This window comes from Nothoprocta perdicaria, unplaced genomic scaffold, assembly GCF_003342845.1.
Source record: "Nothoprocta perdicaria isolate Ctin4 unplaced genomic scaffold, notPer1 scaffold_0, whole genome shotgun sequence".
In the NCBI taxonomy this organism is placed as follows: Eukaryota; Metazoa; Chordata; class Aves; order Tinamiformes; family Tinamidae; genus Nothoprocta; species Nothoprocta perdicaria.
In genome coordinates, this window is record NW_020454092.1 from 17,922,982 (window position 1) to 17,936,073 (window position 13,092).

A 13,092-nucleotide genomic window follows, 5' to 3' on the forward strand; every position below is an offset into this window, starting at 1 on the left:
ATGACCCTCCACCACAAAACCCCCAAACTGTTGATACCCATGACTGGTGAGGTACTAATGGATGACTATATTAGATAAAGACACTGCGCCCACTGTACCAGAGCTGCCCCTATTCGCTGCTGTGTAGAAGAAGGCCTAGAAAGCTGGAAGGCTGAATACTAAATGATGCGTGTCCTTCCTTGGAATAAATAGACAGCTCCTCTATTTCATGCCTGGACAGCCTGGCTCAACAAACCAAAGAGCTTTGCGAGAGGCAGCAAAGCCATCTTTTGATGTGGTTTTAGGTACAGTGCTTTATTGATAGGCTTTTGATAATTATCCTGACTTTTTCTGTTTACAAAACAGGAGATCCTGGCTGGAAGCCTTCTAAGAATATTATATATACTGTTTTAAGATACTGGACTTAACATGAGGTATAACTGGTCGCACGGAGCACTTTATATGCCTTGCTAGAGCAAAAGCTGAACCATTTCCAGAAGGTCTGTTATACACATCACTTCTAGGCATGACGTGTATTTTTTCTGTCTCTGTACTTGCTGCCCTTTCGTCATGCTCCCGAGCCTGCCTTTGGGAAATCAATTAAATATGATCCACGGGGCTGGCAGAGCGGCTCAGAAGAGCAGAGAATAGCCAAGCACGACAGACCTGGACTGAAACTAGCTGGATACGGGGGCTTCTTAGACCTAGGGGTAAGGCTTCTTTTAAGGGCTTTAAATTATGCTCTATAGCTGTTCAGGAAAAGCAGGTGAGGCAGGAATGAACTGCCTCAAAATCACAAGTCTGGAAAGGAGCTGTTGTAAGTGACCAACTCCTTGCTCAGGCTGCAGTGTCTGCTCCTGAACACCACTGAGCGACCATCAGAAAAGGCAATGCACAGAAAGTGATATGGGAACTGTCCATTGAAGAGGGACTGTGTAAGAAAATACTAGCARTTTTGCACTATTGCATTCACCAGGCCCAAATTTCTGCAAAACTCTTCCCAAAGAAAGCACAAGAAAACACACTGTTCCTGTCCCCATGCACTTGGGGATGTGAGAAAGGCTGGTAGTGAACTAAAGAAAAGAAGGGGAAAGTTACAGCAATACAACAGGTAAAGCAAGCCATCATACTAAAAATGTGACTTAATCCCTTYGACCTGAGTCACATATTGAAAATTTCCTTCCTTTTTCATTAGATTTCTAGAAAGACTGAGTCAGTGTGACCGACCCTGTTAGGACCAAGAGAGAGGACGCAGAGGCCCAGGAGGTGAAGCTGCCACGAGGACCTCTGCAGTGATGCTTGCTCCTGCCAGGTAAAGTTTCACTCACACAATCATAGGAGATGGACCCTCCAGCTTGCAGGCAATATAACATTTGATTTGTATATACAATACATTGCTTTCCTGCAGCGTATAGGTGCTGTAGGAAAGGAAGGTGCTTTTGGTCCTTTCTGTTTAGTTCAGCTTTTCCAAAACGCTGTCCTACACGGACTGCTCTCCTCCATGCACAGCACAGAAAGAATCAGACATCAAGATACAATTAAAATCCCATAACGAATGGTTCAATTAACCACCAAGAAAGCTAAACATGGAACATTTTCTACAAGTTCTTCAAAAAGACCCTCTTAAGTAGTTAAAATATGAAGTAAGCAAGAAGGTTTGTCTAGTACAAACACTGCTGCTCCTTCTAGGAGAGCATGAGCACAGTAGTACCAGTTTGGCAGCCAGTGCTTCACTGATATTTTTTTTTCCAAATGGATTTCAGGTTTTCCTTCAGCTTGTTTGATTTAAATCAATTTTTCTGAAGTTAATTTTCAAATGAAGAATTGACTGAATGTCCTGTCAAGTTTAAATGATCACTATTAAATGTTTTATGTGCAGTAGATGTAGAAATATAACAGTTAATAAAGGAATGAACCGGGTTCCAAGCATAACATTTAGCTTCAATTTTGCTTTGAAATAATTTGTGGCAGAAAAGCTGCAGTTAGCCGCTTCACACAGTGCCCTGGCTGCCTCTCCTTCTCTAAGGCACAACCTAGAAAACTTCCAGCAGTTTTAAAATGAATGACGTAATGAGCAAATAATTGGAATATGTCTATTAAATGCTGGGTTGTTATGTCATGTCATTTACATGTATGTGCAAATAAATCCAAGCACTTCAAATTCCATAAAGTTTCTGACATGAAACCACGTCAGGTATAAATAACTGCAGGATTCCTCCGCCTGCCAAATTCTTTCAGCATATAATAATTTCCATGTGATCTTACTATGACTAGCTTTAAACATATAAATAATGTCAGTTTATTATTCTTTCATTATCAAAATTTCTGCTACCAGTTTGCTGATGCTTGCTATTTAAAAAAAAAAACACAAAGTCATCATATTTATAGGCTTCTATAAAGATGCCTCGTTCARACCTAGATTTACATTGTATTCCTCTTTTTGCAAGAAGTTTGACCCCCCAAATTACTTCAGACTCTATTAGAAATGTTTGCTATTAATGAATTGGGGTGCAAAAAAAGGCTTAGAGCAAGTATAGCTAGGTACAAGTTGCAGATCAGTTCATTTCAAGGGCTGCTAATCAAAATTGATTTTGGAATGACCATTTCCATAATGAATTTATAATAATACTTCAACATTTGGCCAACGTGGAAAATTATTGCTTTTTCAAAACCGCACGACATAACACTTAGAAAGCAACAATTCATGCAAAAGGAAATGTGGTTTTCTTAAGGAATAAAGTCAATTTATTTAAGTGGTTCAAAACTTGTTCTATGCATTTGTTTCTGCCATAATAATGAGCTGCTAAACTTTCCTCTTGTGGTTTGTAGTTATTTAGCTCATTATGGTAGCATAATCATATATCATTATATACTATCATAAATCTGCCACTTTTCCCTCACAGAGTTAATCTTTTAAAATTGAATAATCTGTTGAGCATCAGGTTGAGTTAGTTTTTCCTTTGACACAAATCATTTAATATAATATGCCTTAGCTTTACAGACAAACCCAGTCCAACCAAAGGGCAAAATGAGGCAAACAACCTTATGAGTATTTATGTTATTTGACCCAAACTGGAGGTAAAATACCCCCTTGAGACCAAAGGGCCCTGTTGGGACACTGAACCCCATTACAGCCGTGCACTGCCACTGGGTTTGTGCTGAAATCCTGAATTTCAAACCAAGCCTTAGAGCATTTTCAGGGAAAGCAAACSTCCCATTTGCCCACTGCCAAATTGGTCACATGTGATATTTTGCCCAGGCAAAAACGACTTTATACAAATAATACTACAGCTGTGATATGATTTTCAAAAATCTGATTATTTGCCTGTACAAACTTACATTCTTGGTTGTGCTAGCACCAAACAGATGTCCTGCACACTTCTTTATTGCGAGTATTTACCACACTTAAACAACACACCATCTGGATTATATAACACATTTCGTAAATATGGATGGTCTCATTACTGGAGGAATCTGTGATAATAGTTGCATCATTTGCTAATTTATACCTCAAAAATTGTAGCAACGTTAATTAGTTGCTGCAGTCGAACTCCAGGATAGGAATGGGAGCTCTCTACTAACAAGGCCAGGCAATTCAAGATGTAGAAAAATGTCTCAAATTAAGCAGTGAAATAGCTGCTACCTTTCCTGTCCTCAGATCACACTACATCACTCTGCACTTCAGCAGAGTACAGATTATTACATGGTGCAATACGCATGCCACAATCCAAATCGCAAATAGCAAAATTGCTCGTTTTTGTCTAAGCTCACGGCCAAGCTCCTCCCTAGCAGTGGATGGAGCAGGAGGGTGTCGGGATGTGCTGCACCCAGGTATTTTAGATGACACTTGCTTTGGCTGTGTCACCCTCTCAAAACCAGCCATAAGCCGATGAGTGGTCAGACKAGGAGCACAGCTAGTTGGCAGCTCCCAAGTGATGAGAGGAATCCTTCCCTGACGCTCAACAAGTGAGGCTGGGGGAAATATTTCACTGCATCGTTAAATCACAGAGCTCTTAGGAGGCATAATTTATTCTCATAAGGACCTTTGAAGTCATGTCCTAAAAAAGCAATAAATCTGTTGCTGTGATAGCTTCCCACATTCTAATACAATATGACAGTACAAAGTGGTCTGAAAATTGTAATCAAAATTATAAATCTCCTGTATAAGTCAAAACATACTGAAACTAGGAGTTCTGATTGAAATGCTGACAAGCTCTTAATAAGGCAACATTGGCACAAAGTGCAACAATGGCAGCCAGGAGTTGGGAAAGAAAAGAAAGAAAAAGAGAAAAAAAAGAAAAAGAGGAAAAAGAGGAAAAAGAGGATAAAGAGGAAAAAGAAAAAGAGAAAAAAGAAAAAGAAAAAAGAGGAAAAAGAGAGAAAGAGAAAAAAAGGGAAAAAAGAAAAAAGAGAAAGAGAAAGAGAAAGAGAAAGAGAAAGAGAAAGAGAAAGAGAAAGAGAAAGAGAAAGAGAAAGAGAAAGAAAGAGAAAGAGAAAAAAGGAAAAAGAAAAAAGGAAAAAGGAAAAGGAAAAAGGAAAAGGAAAAGGGAAAAGGGAAAAAGGGAAAAGGAAAAAGGAAAAAGGAAAAGAGAAAAAAAGAAAAAAGAAAAAGGAAAAGAGAAAAAAGAAAAAGGAAAAGAGAAAAGAAAGAAAAAGAGAAAGTAAAAGAGAAAAAAAAAACAGAAAAAGAGAAAAAAGACAAAGAAACAAGTCACCTTGTGATCCCTGTGGTACAGACTGGTTTTGGAACTGAGCGTAGGGTTTATTYGGTGCGGCAGGAAACTGCTGCCCGTTGGGCGACTGGCTGTGCGGCGCCGGAGAGCCGTGTTTCTGCAGCAGCGACGGGGGCACGAGCGCCTTCAGCGGGCTGACRAGCGGGGAGATGACGTTGGAGGCAAGCCTAGGGAGAGGAAAAATAGGGAAGCTTTATCATGTCACAAAAGTGGAGAATGAAACAGTGGAAAGGCTCCTATTTCCACGCTCCCCAACTGGGGGAACGTTTATTTTGCACGTGTAGGTTAGTCCTGCTCCCAGCTGCTGTTCTCGGCGTCAGCCCCGCAGCTGGCCCCAGAGGCAGGTTGGGATGAACTGTGGAACAGYGGTGACAACAGTGTCATCAAAGGCAACACGGCAGGCCGGGAGCACTGCCAAAAGCGGCCGCAGGGACGCAGGTCACTGCGACACTCTGCTGAGAGGGGCTGATATAAATCAACCGGCCAAAGCTCATCCTATGATGAAATAACCCCATCCTCCCAAAGCAGGGAAATTAGGCTTATAACACAGACCACAGAGAGTCTCAATAACCCAAAACGAAAAGGAAGAAGTAAACCACTAATGTTAAATGGGCCACGCCAAGGATGCGCTCAAGCCAAATATTTAGGAAAGCGAAAACAAACCTTTTTCAGGCACAATAACTGCTCCTCTATAAACAACAGCCTGCAATATGTAAAATAAATAAAAAGGCCTAAAGCACAACTTGAAGAGCCAAGCAGAGGATCTTGTTTGCTTTGGGTTTCAAGTGGAGATGAAGAAGCCAGGGCCGAGTGGGGACAGCCCCGATCCAGGCTGTGAGGAAAGGGTCCAGGTCGGCAGCTGCCGTGTGGGGAGAAAGTGTCCTCAGGGTCCTTGAGGATGAACAGCYCCTCTACAGGAACCTCCCCATCACTGGTGGCCATTACATCTCCTGTATTTGGCTCGGCTGCTCCCAAGCAGCAGAGCTTTCCAGCCAGGACTGAGCTGTGGTCACTGGAAAATGAGGCTGCATTAGAAGAAGAGGCCAATGTGGGGATTTGCCTCCTTAGAGATACCCACGGTGGTGCCTACAGCTCAAGCTGGTGCCTACAATACTGCTTTGCATGTGTGCATGTTCATGTATCCTGGCATGCTCCAGGGTTTTAATCCTGACTGTCCAGTCCCCAGCGCACTGTTTTTAATTCTATCCCAAGTATTTGCCTGCTGATCAGGTTGCTGTGATACCCAGCCTGTTACAGGAGTCTGATGCAGATTAAGCAGATTATGTATTAGCGACAGAACAGAGGTTAAAAAGGGATTTCTTCTGTATGGAAGGAGAAACCTCAAACTACAGCAAATGGGAATTCAGGGGTGGGGGAGGACGAGGGCAGCTGGATACATTAAAAATGCCCAGGCAGTAGCTCAGCTGTATGTGTTTCACTAACTAATAGCCTGGACATTTCCTGTTAATACTTTTCTACAACCACAGTTTGCTTTGTTTTGGATATTTATTATTAATACGTACTGTATATTTTACTTTATTTTTACCTCATACAATTCAAAAATTTGGAAGGCCTTTTGGGGCCTCATAATATATTTGTACCTGTATATAGTGATACACATTAAAAAGTTCATAACCTTCCCTAATTCATTAAATCTGAAGCYTCCTGGTTATGTTGAATATTTCTTTTCAGCACAATAAACCTTTTTCTTCATATGTGCTAATGGGAACATTTATAGGTGGATTTAAGTTTGGCAAAGTGGTCACCATTGGCTGAGAATATTTAAGTCTCCTTGATAAGTTACTTGGATGCTCTTAGGAAACAGAATGGAGCTGAGTACACTGGGAATCTGGACTACAGGACACCAAGTGAAACTGAATTTGGAGGAATGAGAGGTATACAGCAAATAGGTCTCCATGATTTATACAGGTTGCCAGCTCCAGAATTACAGCATCTTTTGGGAAAAGCAGTGTTCTAAGAATAATGTAGAGTTTTGTTGAACAGTAATGATAATAATAGGAAATTATACAGTTGGATGCCMGCAGAATGAAGAATAAGAGTCTGCAAAAGCTATATTCAGTTTTGACGTGTTAAATCATAGCAGAGACTAAAACCTTGTGAAGATTTCCTGGAGTAGGAAGACAGGGTTTTCTTGGGAGGCAAAACTGCCAAGCCGAGAGGCTTGCCACTGAAGGGAGAGAAGGGAGGAAGCATTTTGCTTCAGAGGGCTGCAGTGGAGGAGCCGCCTTCCCCTCTGCCCYGTCCCAGGAGCAGCAGGGCAGGCAGTGCGGCGAGAGGCAGGTCTCGTCCCAACCAGAGGTCCCTGCTCCTGGCACAGCAGGTCTGGGCCTGCGGAGTTCACAGCCACGGGACGTCACGGAATCAGATGCTCCAGCCAGAATTTTAGAAAGGGACCGAATAATTTAATGGCCAAAAGCAACATTTCCATGCTAAGCAAGGGGTAATCAAATCTTGTGCTTTAGGATGTAAACCGATCGCCTCCAGAACTCCAAGAGGAATTCTCCTCACCCTTCACTCACCACACCACATCACACAAGTGTCCAGGTACTGCGGGCTTTTCAGCTGCCCTTTGAAGCACCATGTGTAGGATGGTGCTGAAGACATAACATAGTCTTGAGGGACCTACGATTTCAGGTGGAATTGCAAAGCTGAAGCATTCCTCCCGGGAGGAGGCAGCAGCAGATAATTAAGAAGTGTAGGAACTAATGAGAAAAAATCTTGTTTATGTAGCACCTTCATCCACACCATGGACCAAAAACTATGGGAAGAACCTACCCTGAGTCACGGGCCTGCCAATGACACTATAGCAATCCAGGAGAACCACAAGCCAGCCCCTAAACCAGGTGTTTGAACTGGACCCCACACTGAGTGCTGGGCAAAGGTGGTGAGACTCTTCCTCGCTCCGGCTGCAGAGTATCGCTCACTCATATCAATGGGAACTTGGGGAAATTTAGATATTAGCAGTAGGGCTTTTTTAAAGAAAATGAAAAGCCAAAACATTGAAAACGTTAATGTGTTCTCTCTCATTTTGAGAGAAAGTTATACACCTTTAAGAATCTCAGAAAGAATTCCCCATAAAACTCTCACAAAAATTTCTCATAACCAAGCTTGCATGTAACATACTTCATGAAAATGCATATTAAATTGTAAGAACAGCTTATTTGAAGGAACCACTTAGGCATCCTATGAGTTAACATTGCCTGATATAAGACAGTGAGTACCCACTAGGCTGCAAGTGYTGTTGTTTTGTTTCAGAATTATTATTATTCCTGTCCCCAGTGCCTGTCTCCCACGTGGGCAGTGATATACAGATCCGTGTGTTTACCCACTACACACCAACTGCCTTGTTCTAATATCACTGCAACATAAGGAACCAGAAATAAACAGACAGCAACACTGACTTTTCCAAGATCAGTCAAATGGTATGATTTCTATATTCATCCACACACTATTTGAATAAAAAATAGTCTTCTACTTTGCTTTAGACTTTGTTCAACAGCAATTCCCGGACAAATTACACAGAACAACAGAGGACAAAGGCACCTTTTGGCTGTTTTAAAACGAGCTTTTACATGATCTACTTCATCATCTCTTAACTGCCAAAAAAAATACTCATGACCTTTAATTAGTAACTTCTTGAAGGGAAAGAAAACTTTAAAACTAATAAAAAGAAATTCAAACTAAGATTCTTGAATAATAACTGAGAATGCAGTGTAACCACAAGACAGAAATATCTAAGATAGGGATGTTTCCAATATGAAAACTCTTTTTCTTTGACTTTTTTTTTTTTTTTTTTTTTTTTATGATGTGATGGCTTGATTGGCAGATTCCTCAGCTAGACAAAGAACCTCAATTCATATCCTATTGAGCTCAGTGGAAACAGGACCAAGTCCAGAGTGAAAAACATCTGTCCCTTATCTCAAATACATTTTTGTGTATTTCGGGCTCCAAAGCTGTACTGTAATATAGTTCTCATGTGCAGCACATTGCTGCATCACGCAAGCTTCACTGGAAGAAGCACATCCAGCCCGTCTTAATATGAAGACAAGTGTATAAAATAGGGCACCAGGGTGAGAAGCACAGAGCAAAGATAAAACATGGGGTGTCTTAAGTGATTAATATAGTATTGCACCTAGTTACAATAASTAAGATGTTTCCATAAAACCAAGTTCTAACCTAAAATCCAGCATGCCAACCAGTTCATTCATAAAATTTCTCCCCCAAGCATTATGCTTACTTATATTGCGAGGGAGCCCAATTCAGTTCCAGCACCAGGAGATTTTTTTTTTTTTTTGGAAAAAAAAAAAGTTAACACTGATTTTCATCTCTTCCCATAATATTAAAAATGATGTGTAAAGCTCTGCTAATCTGGTCTCTGGATAGCGCCCAATCTCTTGCCACGTGTTTCTGTTCTGGGTCTTGCCCTACGGGAATTTCTGTCAGCACATGCTCAGGAAACAGTTATACCGTTCACTTTTTCTTTTTCTTTTTTTCAGACAGCCTCTATCAGAAGCTGGTGAACCTCTGCACTAATCACTGCCAGGTGCCTCTGGCCGGCCTTCTGGAATGCCAGGAATCTTCTCTTTCTCTCGCTCTTTCTTTCTTTCTCCTCTTCCCCCCTGCTCCCTGATATACAATAAATCCTTCATTGCGGATCACCTTGCTGGGCACCACTGCATTTTATTACCCTCTTCTATAAACAAGGAGCACACAAGTCACTGGGCTGTAACAAGCTGCCCTTTGGAGAAGGGCTCCTCTCCACTCTTGCATGGGAGATGTGACCCCGCTTGGGACCTTCTGCTCCTCCTGTGGTTGTGCCTGGAGGTGCCACCTCTCGGGAGACCCAGCTTTCCATGAGACACAGCGCTGTGTGCACCATCCTTACAGCAGGAATAAGGAATAAGGAATAATATTGCCTTGGGTAATTTCAATCCGTTTCTGCACTTTTCAATAGCCAACACTCGGAGAGGTGTCAACAGGCAGTGCACAACAGGAGCTAGTCACCTGGGAGCAGAGCATCCACTAAAGGAGCTTTGAATGTGTCTTTCCCTCTTAGGTCATTTAGTAAAACATTTTCAATACCAATTAGCAACTACATGAAAACAGCTTCAGGTTAAAAATTACGCTGAAGCCAAAGGAGTCTCTCCTTGGTCAACTCAAAGCCCTTTGGTAGGGGCCTTCTTTTTGAGTTGAGACTGACTGAAATGTGCACAACCTTTTCCAACAAATACACTGCTCTCCTCATAGCTGGGGGTAAAGCATAACTCAATATTTTAAAACACATGTAATTACCTGCACAGACTCACGCATACACGCACATATACACAAAAAGGGATTTTTTTTCTACATTAAAGCATCTCAACAACTGTTTCAAATTGATCTGTGCCATTTCTGCAGAGCAGTTAACKCTTAAAATACCATTCCTGGAACTCTGGCCGCCTAGACATTTTTATTCATAAGGGTTCATTCAATATTTTTCTTTGAAAATAAGCTGATGAGTCACTACCACAGAAGGTGCTATATGTAACAGAAATYTGAAAATAAAATCACCTAACAAGCTAACAGGAAAATATATTGTAAAGGTAAGTAAAAAAATCCTCATTAGTATGCTCAAAATACCAAAACATATTTAAATAAAGATTGCTGCCTTAGGGTCAAGTGACTGCCAGAAAGTCAGTTACGAAGACATGCAACCAAACGCCGAAAATTTCTACCTGGTATTATCTGACATTTAAGCTTGAATGTTCCCTCTAACTTTAGTCATTTAAGGTCACTGATGTCTGGCAGGGATGGAGCACAGATGCTTCCACGCATAGGTAGATTCTTTACAGGTATGCAGCATTTTTGAGTTTATATTATAAAAGGCACTCTACTAAATAGTGGCAGATGACAAACACTGTCTTTATCATTTGTTATACCATGACAAATTATTATGTGTTTGGCATATATGCTAACCTCACCTCAGAAGTTCTGCTTAAAAACAAAACCAAATGAAAAGTAAAGCCCTGCAAAAATAGCAGGTTTACAGATGTTAAGTGTACAATTTAACAACAGACAAAAGCAGTAACAGCTAAAGCTGTTAATAGGATGCAGAAGAGCTGTGGTTGAACGCCTCTGAAATGCTTCCTGAGCTACTCCGGGCAACTCATTTAACCTCCCACATTTTCCTGTAACTCTCATTTCTTATTCCAAACTAGTGTTGCTTACGCTGTCCCTTCTGGGCGGGCAGGAGAGGTAGTGCTCCCTTGGAGCTGTGCTGCTCAAGCTGCTGCTCGCAGGAATGTCAGTCTAGCCCTTTCAGAGGCATAAGTGAAATGCATGTCCACCTCTTTCTGCCAATGGTCAAGTAAGCAAAATTCTACCCATTAAACRATTAAATTATTAACTGTGCATTGTTGAAATAAGCCCATGCTAATGCTTATTTTCTTTTAAGAGGAAAAAAAATGTATAGGCCTATCTGGACRTGATTATAAATGAATTCTGATCACATTTTCTACAATGAGATGAATGACTTGGGATTTGGAACCAGCTGTTTTTAATTACGGATTTTCTTTGTTACATGAGCCTCAGCTCCACACCTGTACATTGTTCTTTCTCTGGACAGATGTACTGATGCCCCTTTTGCGTGCTCGGATCCATAACACCGAGATAAATTAYGATGGGTTCTTGGCTTCCTCCATTGAAAGTGTTTTCAGCTGTCAGAGATATCTGTTTCTTGTTATTGGGTTTAGAGCTTTTGAAAGAAAGACTAAAAACACTGACTTGTGTATTCTATTATAAATGAAGAGCCCTCTCCTGTGGAAGCCACAGTGAATGAATGATGTATCTTCCTGGTCCCAAGAACTGTTATAAAAACTCTGGAGGTATTGATTTCTCCCAAGTGCGTCCAGAGAGTAAAATTCTGTTTCCTACAAATATTCTAGCAGTAGGCCAGTTCCTATCAATTTACTCACAAACGTCAAGATCTTCGAGATGAACAAAATACTCAGGATGAGAGTAATGAGAACTGGTACAAAAATTTATGCCTATCACTGGTTTTAGGCCCATTTCTTAAATCTTATCCCATGAAATAGCCATGCTCCAGAAGCCTMGCCCCTTGCAAACAACAGTGAAACTCACAAAAGCTACAAGATGAGTCTAGTCTATCTCATGCAGAAGGGCTCTAAGAATAAGAACGAGCACACTGGCTTTTATCCTGCATATTGGTGTCTACTTTAAAAATATCAGTAGTTTCAAATCTGGTACTGGTTAAGCTTGAAGGGAAGCTCTGTGTGAGGAATTAAACAGAGATCTCTTCACAGTGAAGTATTTCTGTGGTATTTGAATTAACAGGWGCTAACAAGCAAGCAAACAAAAATCCTGAGTCTGAGCAGCCTCATTAAAATGTCTCTTCATTTGATTGTTTTGAAGTCCTGTTGCTTGTGATTGTACATGGGTAAGTGGCTCTCCATGAGGGTTGGAAAACGCTTTGAACACTTTGCAGTTAGCTGGTGAGAAGCCTGAGCAAGGAAAGAGCCTGTGTGAGCTTTTTCCTCTCACCTTGCTTTTTTAATCCTTTACATTAAAGACTCACCATAATTACACGACTGGATGCAGGGTTCTAATCAGTCATCACCTACAAACACCATTAATGCCTTAATCTCACTAGTTCATTATTTACCAATGTGTTTACACAGCAGAAATGACCTAACTTACCGCGGAAACATTAAATGTAGTTTTCCTTTCCTCCTCCTTGGAGACACATCATCTTCCAGGTAAAGTTAGCATTTGTCAGGAACCCCAGCCTTTTTTTTTGGAGATCATAAGTGCTGTGTGTTACAGACGACCCATGCGACTGAGGGCCTCACAGTCACATAGAGAAGGACTGTGTTCACATCCTACAAAGTGACCTTGTTAAGTCATTAAGCTAAATTGGTGCAAATCCCTAGTTTGGTGCCACCACTCAAACTCATTTAACTTTGGTCCTATCAGTTTCATTTAAGATGATAATTTATCATGCTAMATATGTTAAATGAGGATAAGTGGATCTACACTGATGGTTAATAAAGGAACGTTTTTAAAAATGATTTAGAAAATACCTTCTTATAAAAGGAGAGCAGATAAATCTAGATGCATCTAGAATTTGATACTAAAATTTGTGTTTCAATATTCATATTGCTACAATTCAAAAGCCATTTTTTTTGCACTGAGCAAAATAAAACTGACTTAGACATTATGCACAGCAAATGCTACCAGAAATGCTAAAATAACACTTYACTACCCGAAATAAAAAAAATATATATTTAAACTGGATCATTACAAGCCAATCTCTGAATGCCAAAATTTTTCTCTGTCACACACTTTTAGGTTAATTAATATC

General features: G+C 40.7%; 1 protein-coding gene across 1 annotated transcript in view; it reads right to left on the reverse strand.

Moving 5' to 3' along the window:
* The window catches only part of GLIS1 (GLIS family zinc finger 1), a 168,478-nt gene that overhangs the window by 4,750 nt on the left and 150,636 nt on the right, over positions 1-13,092 (reverse strand). The window contains exon 9 of the mRNA XM_026054095.1: positions 4,695-4,879. Within this exon, the coding sequence (XP_025909880.1) occupies positions 4,695-4,879 (185 nt within the window). The remainder of the gene's footprint in view (positions 1-4,694; positions 4,880-13,092) is intronic.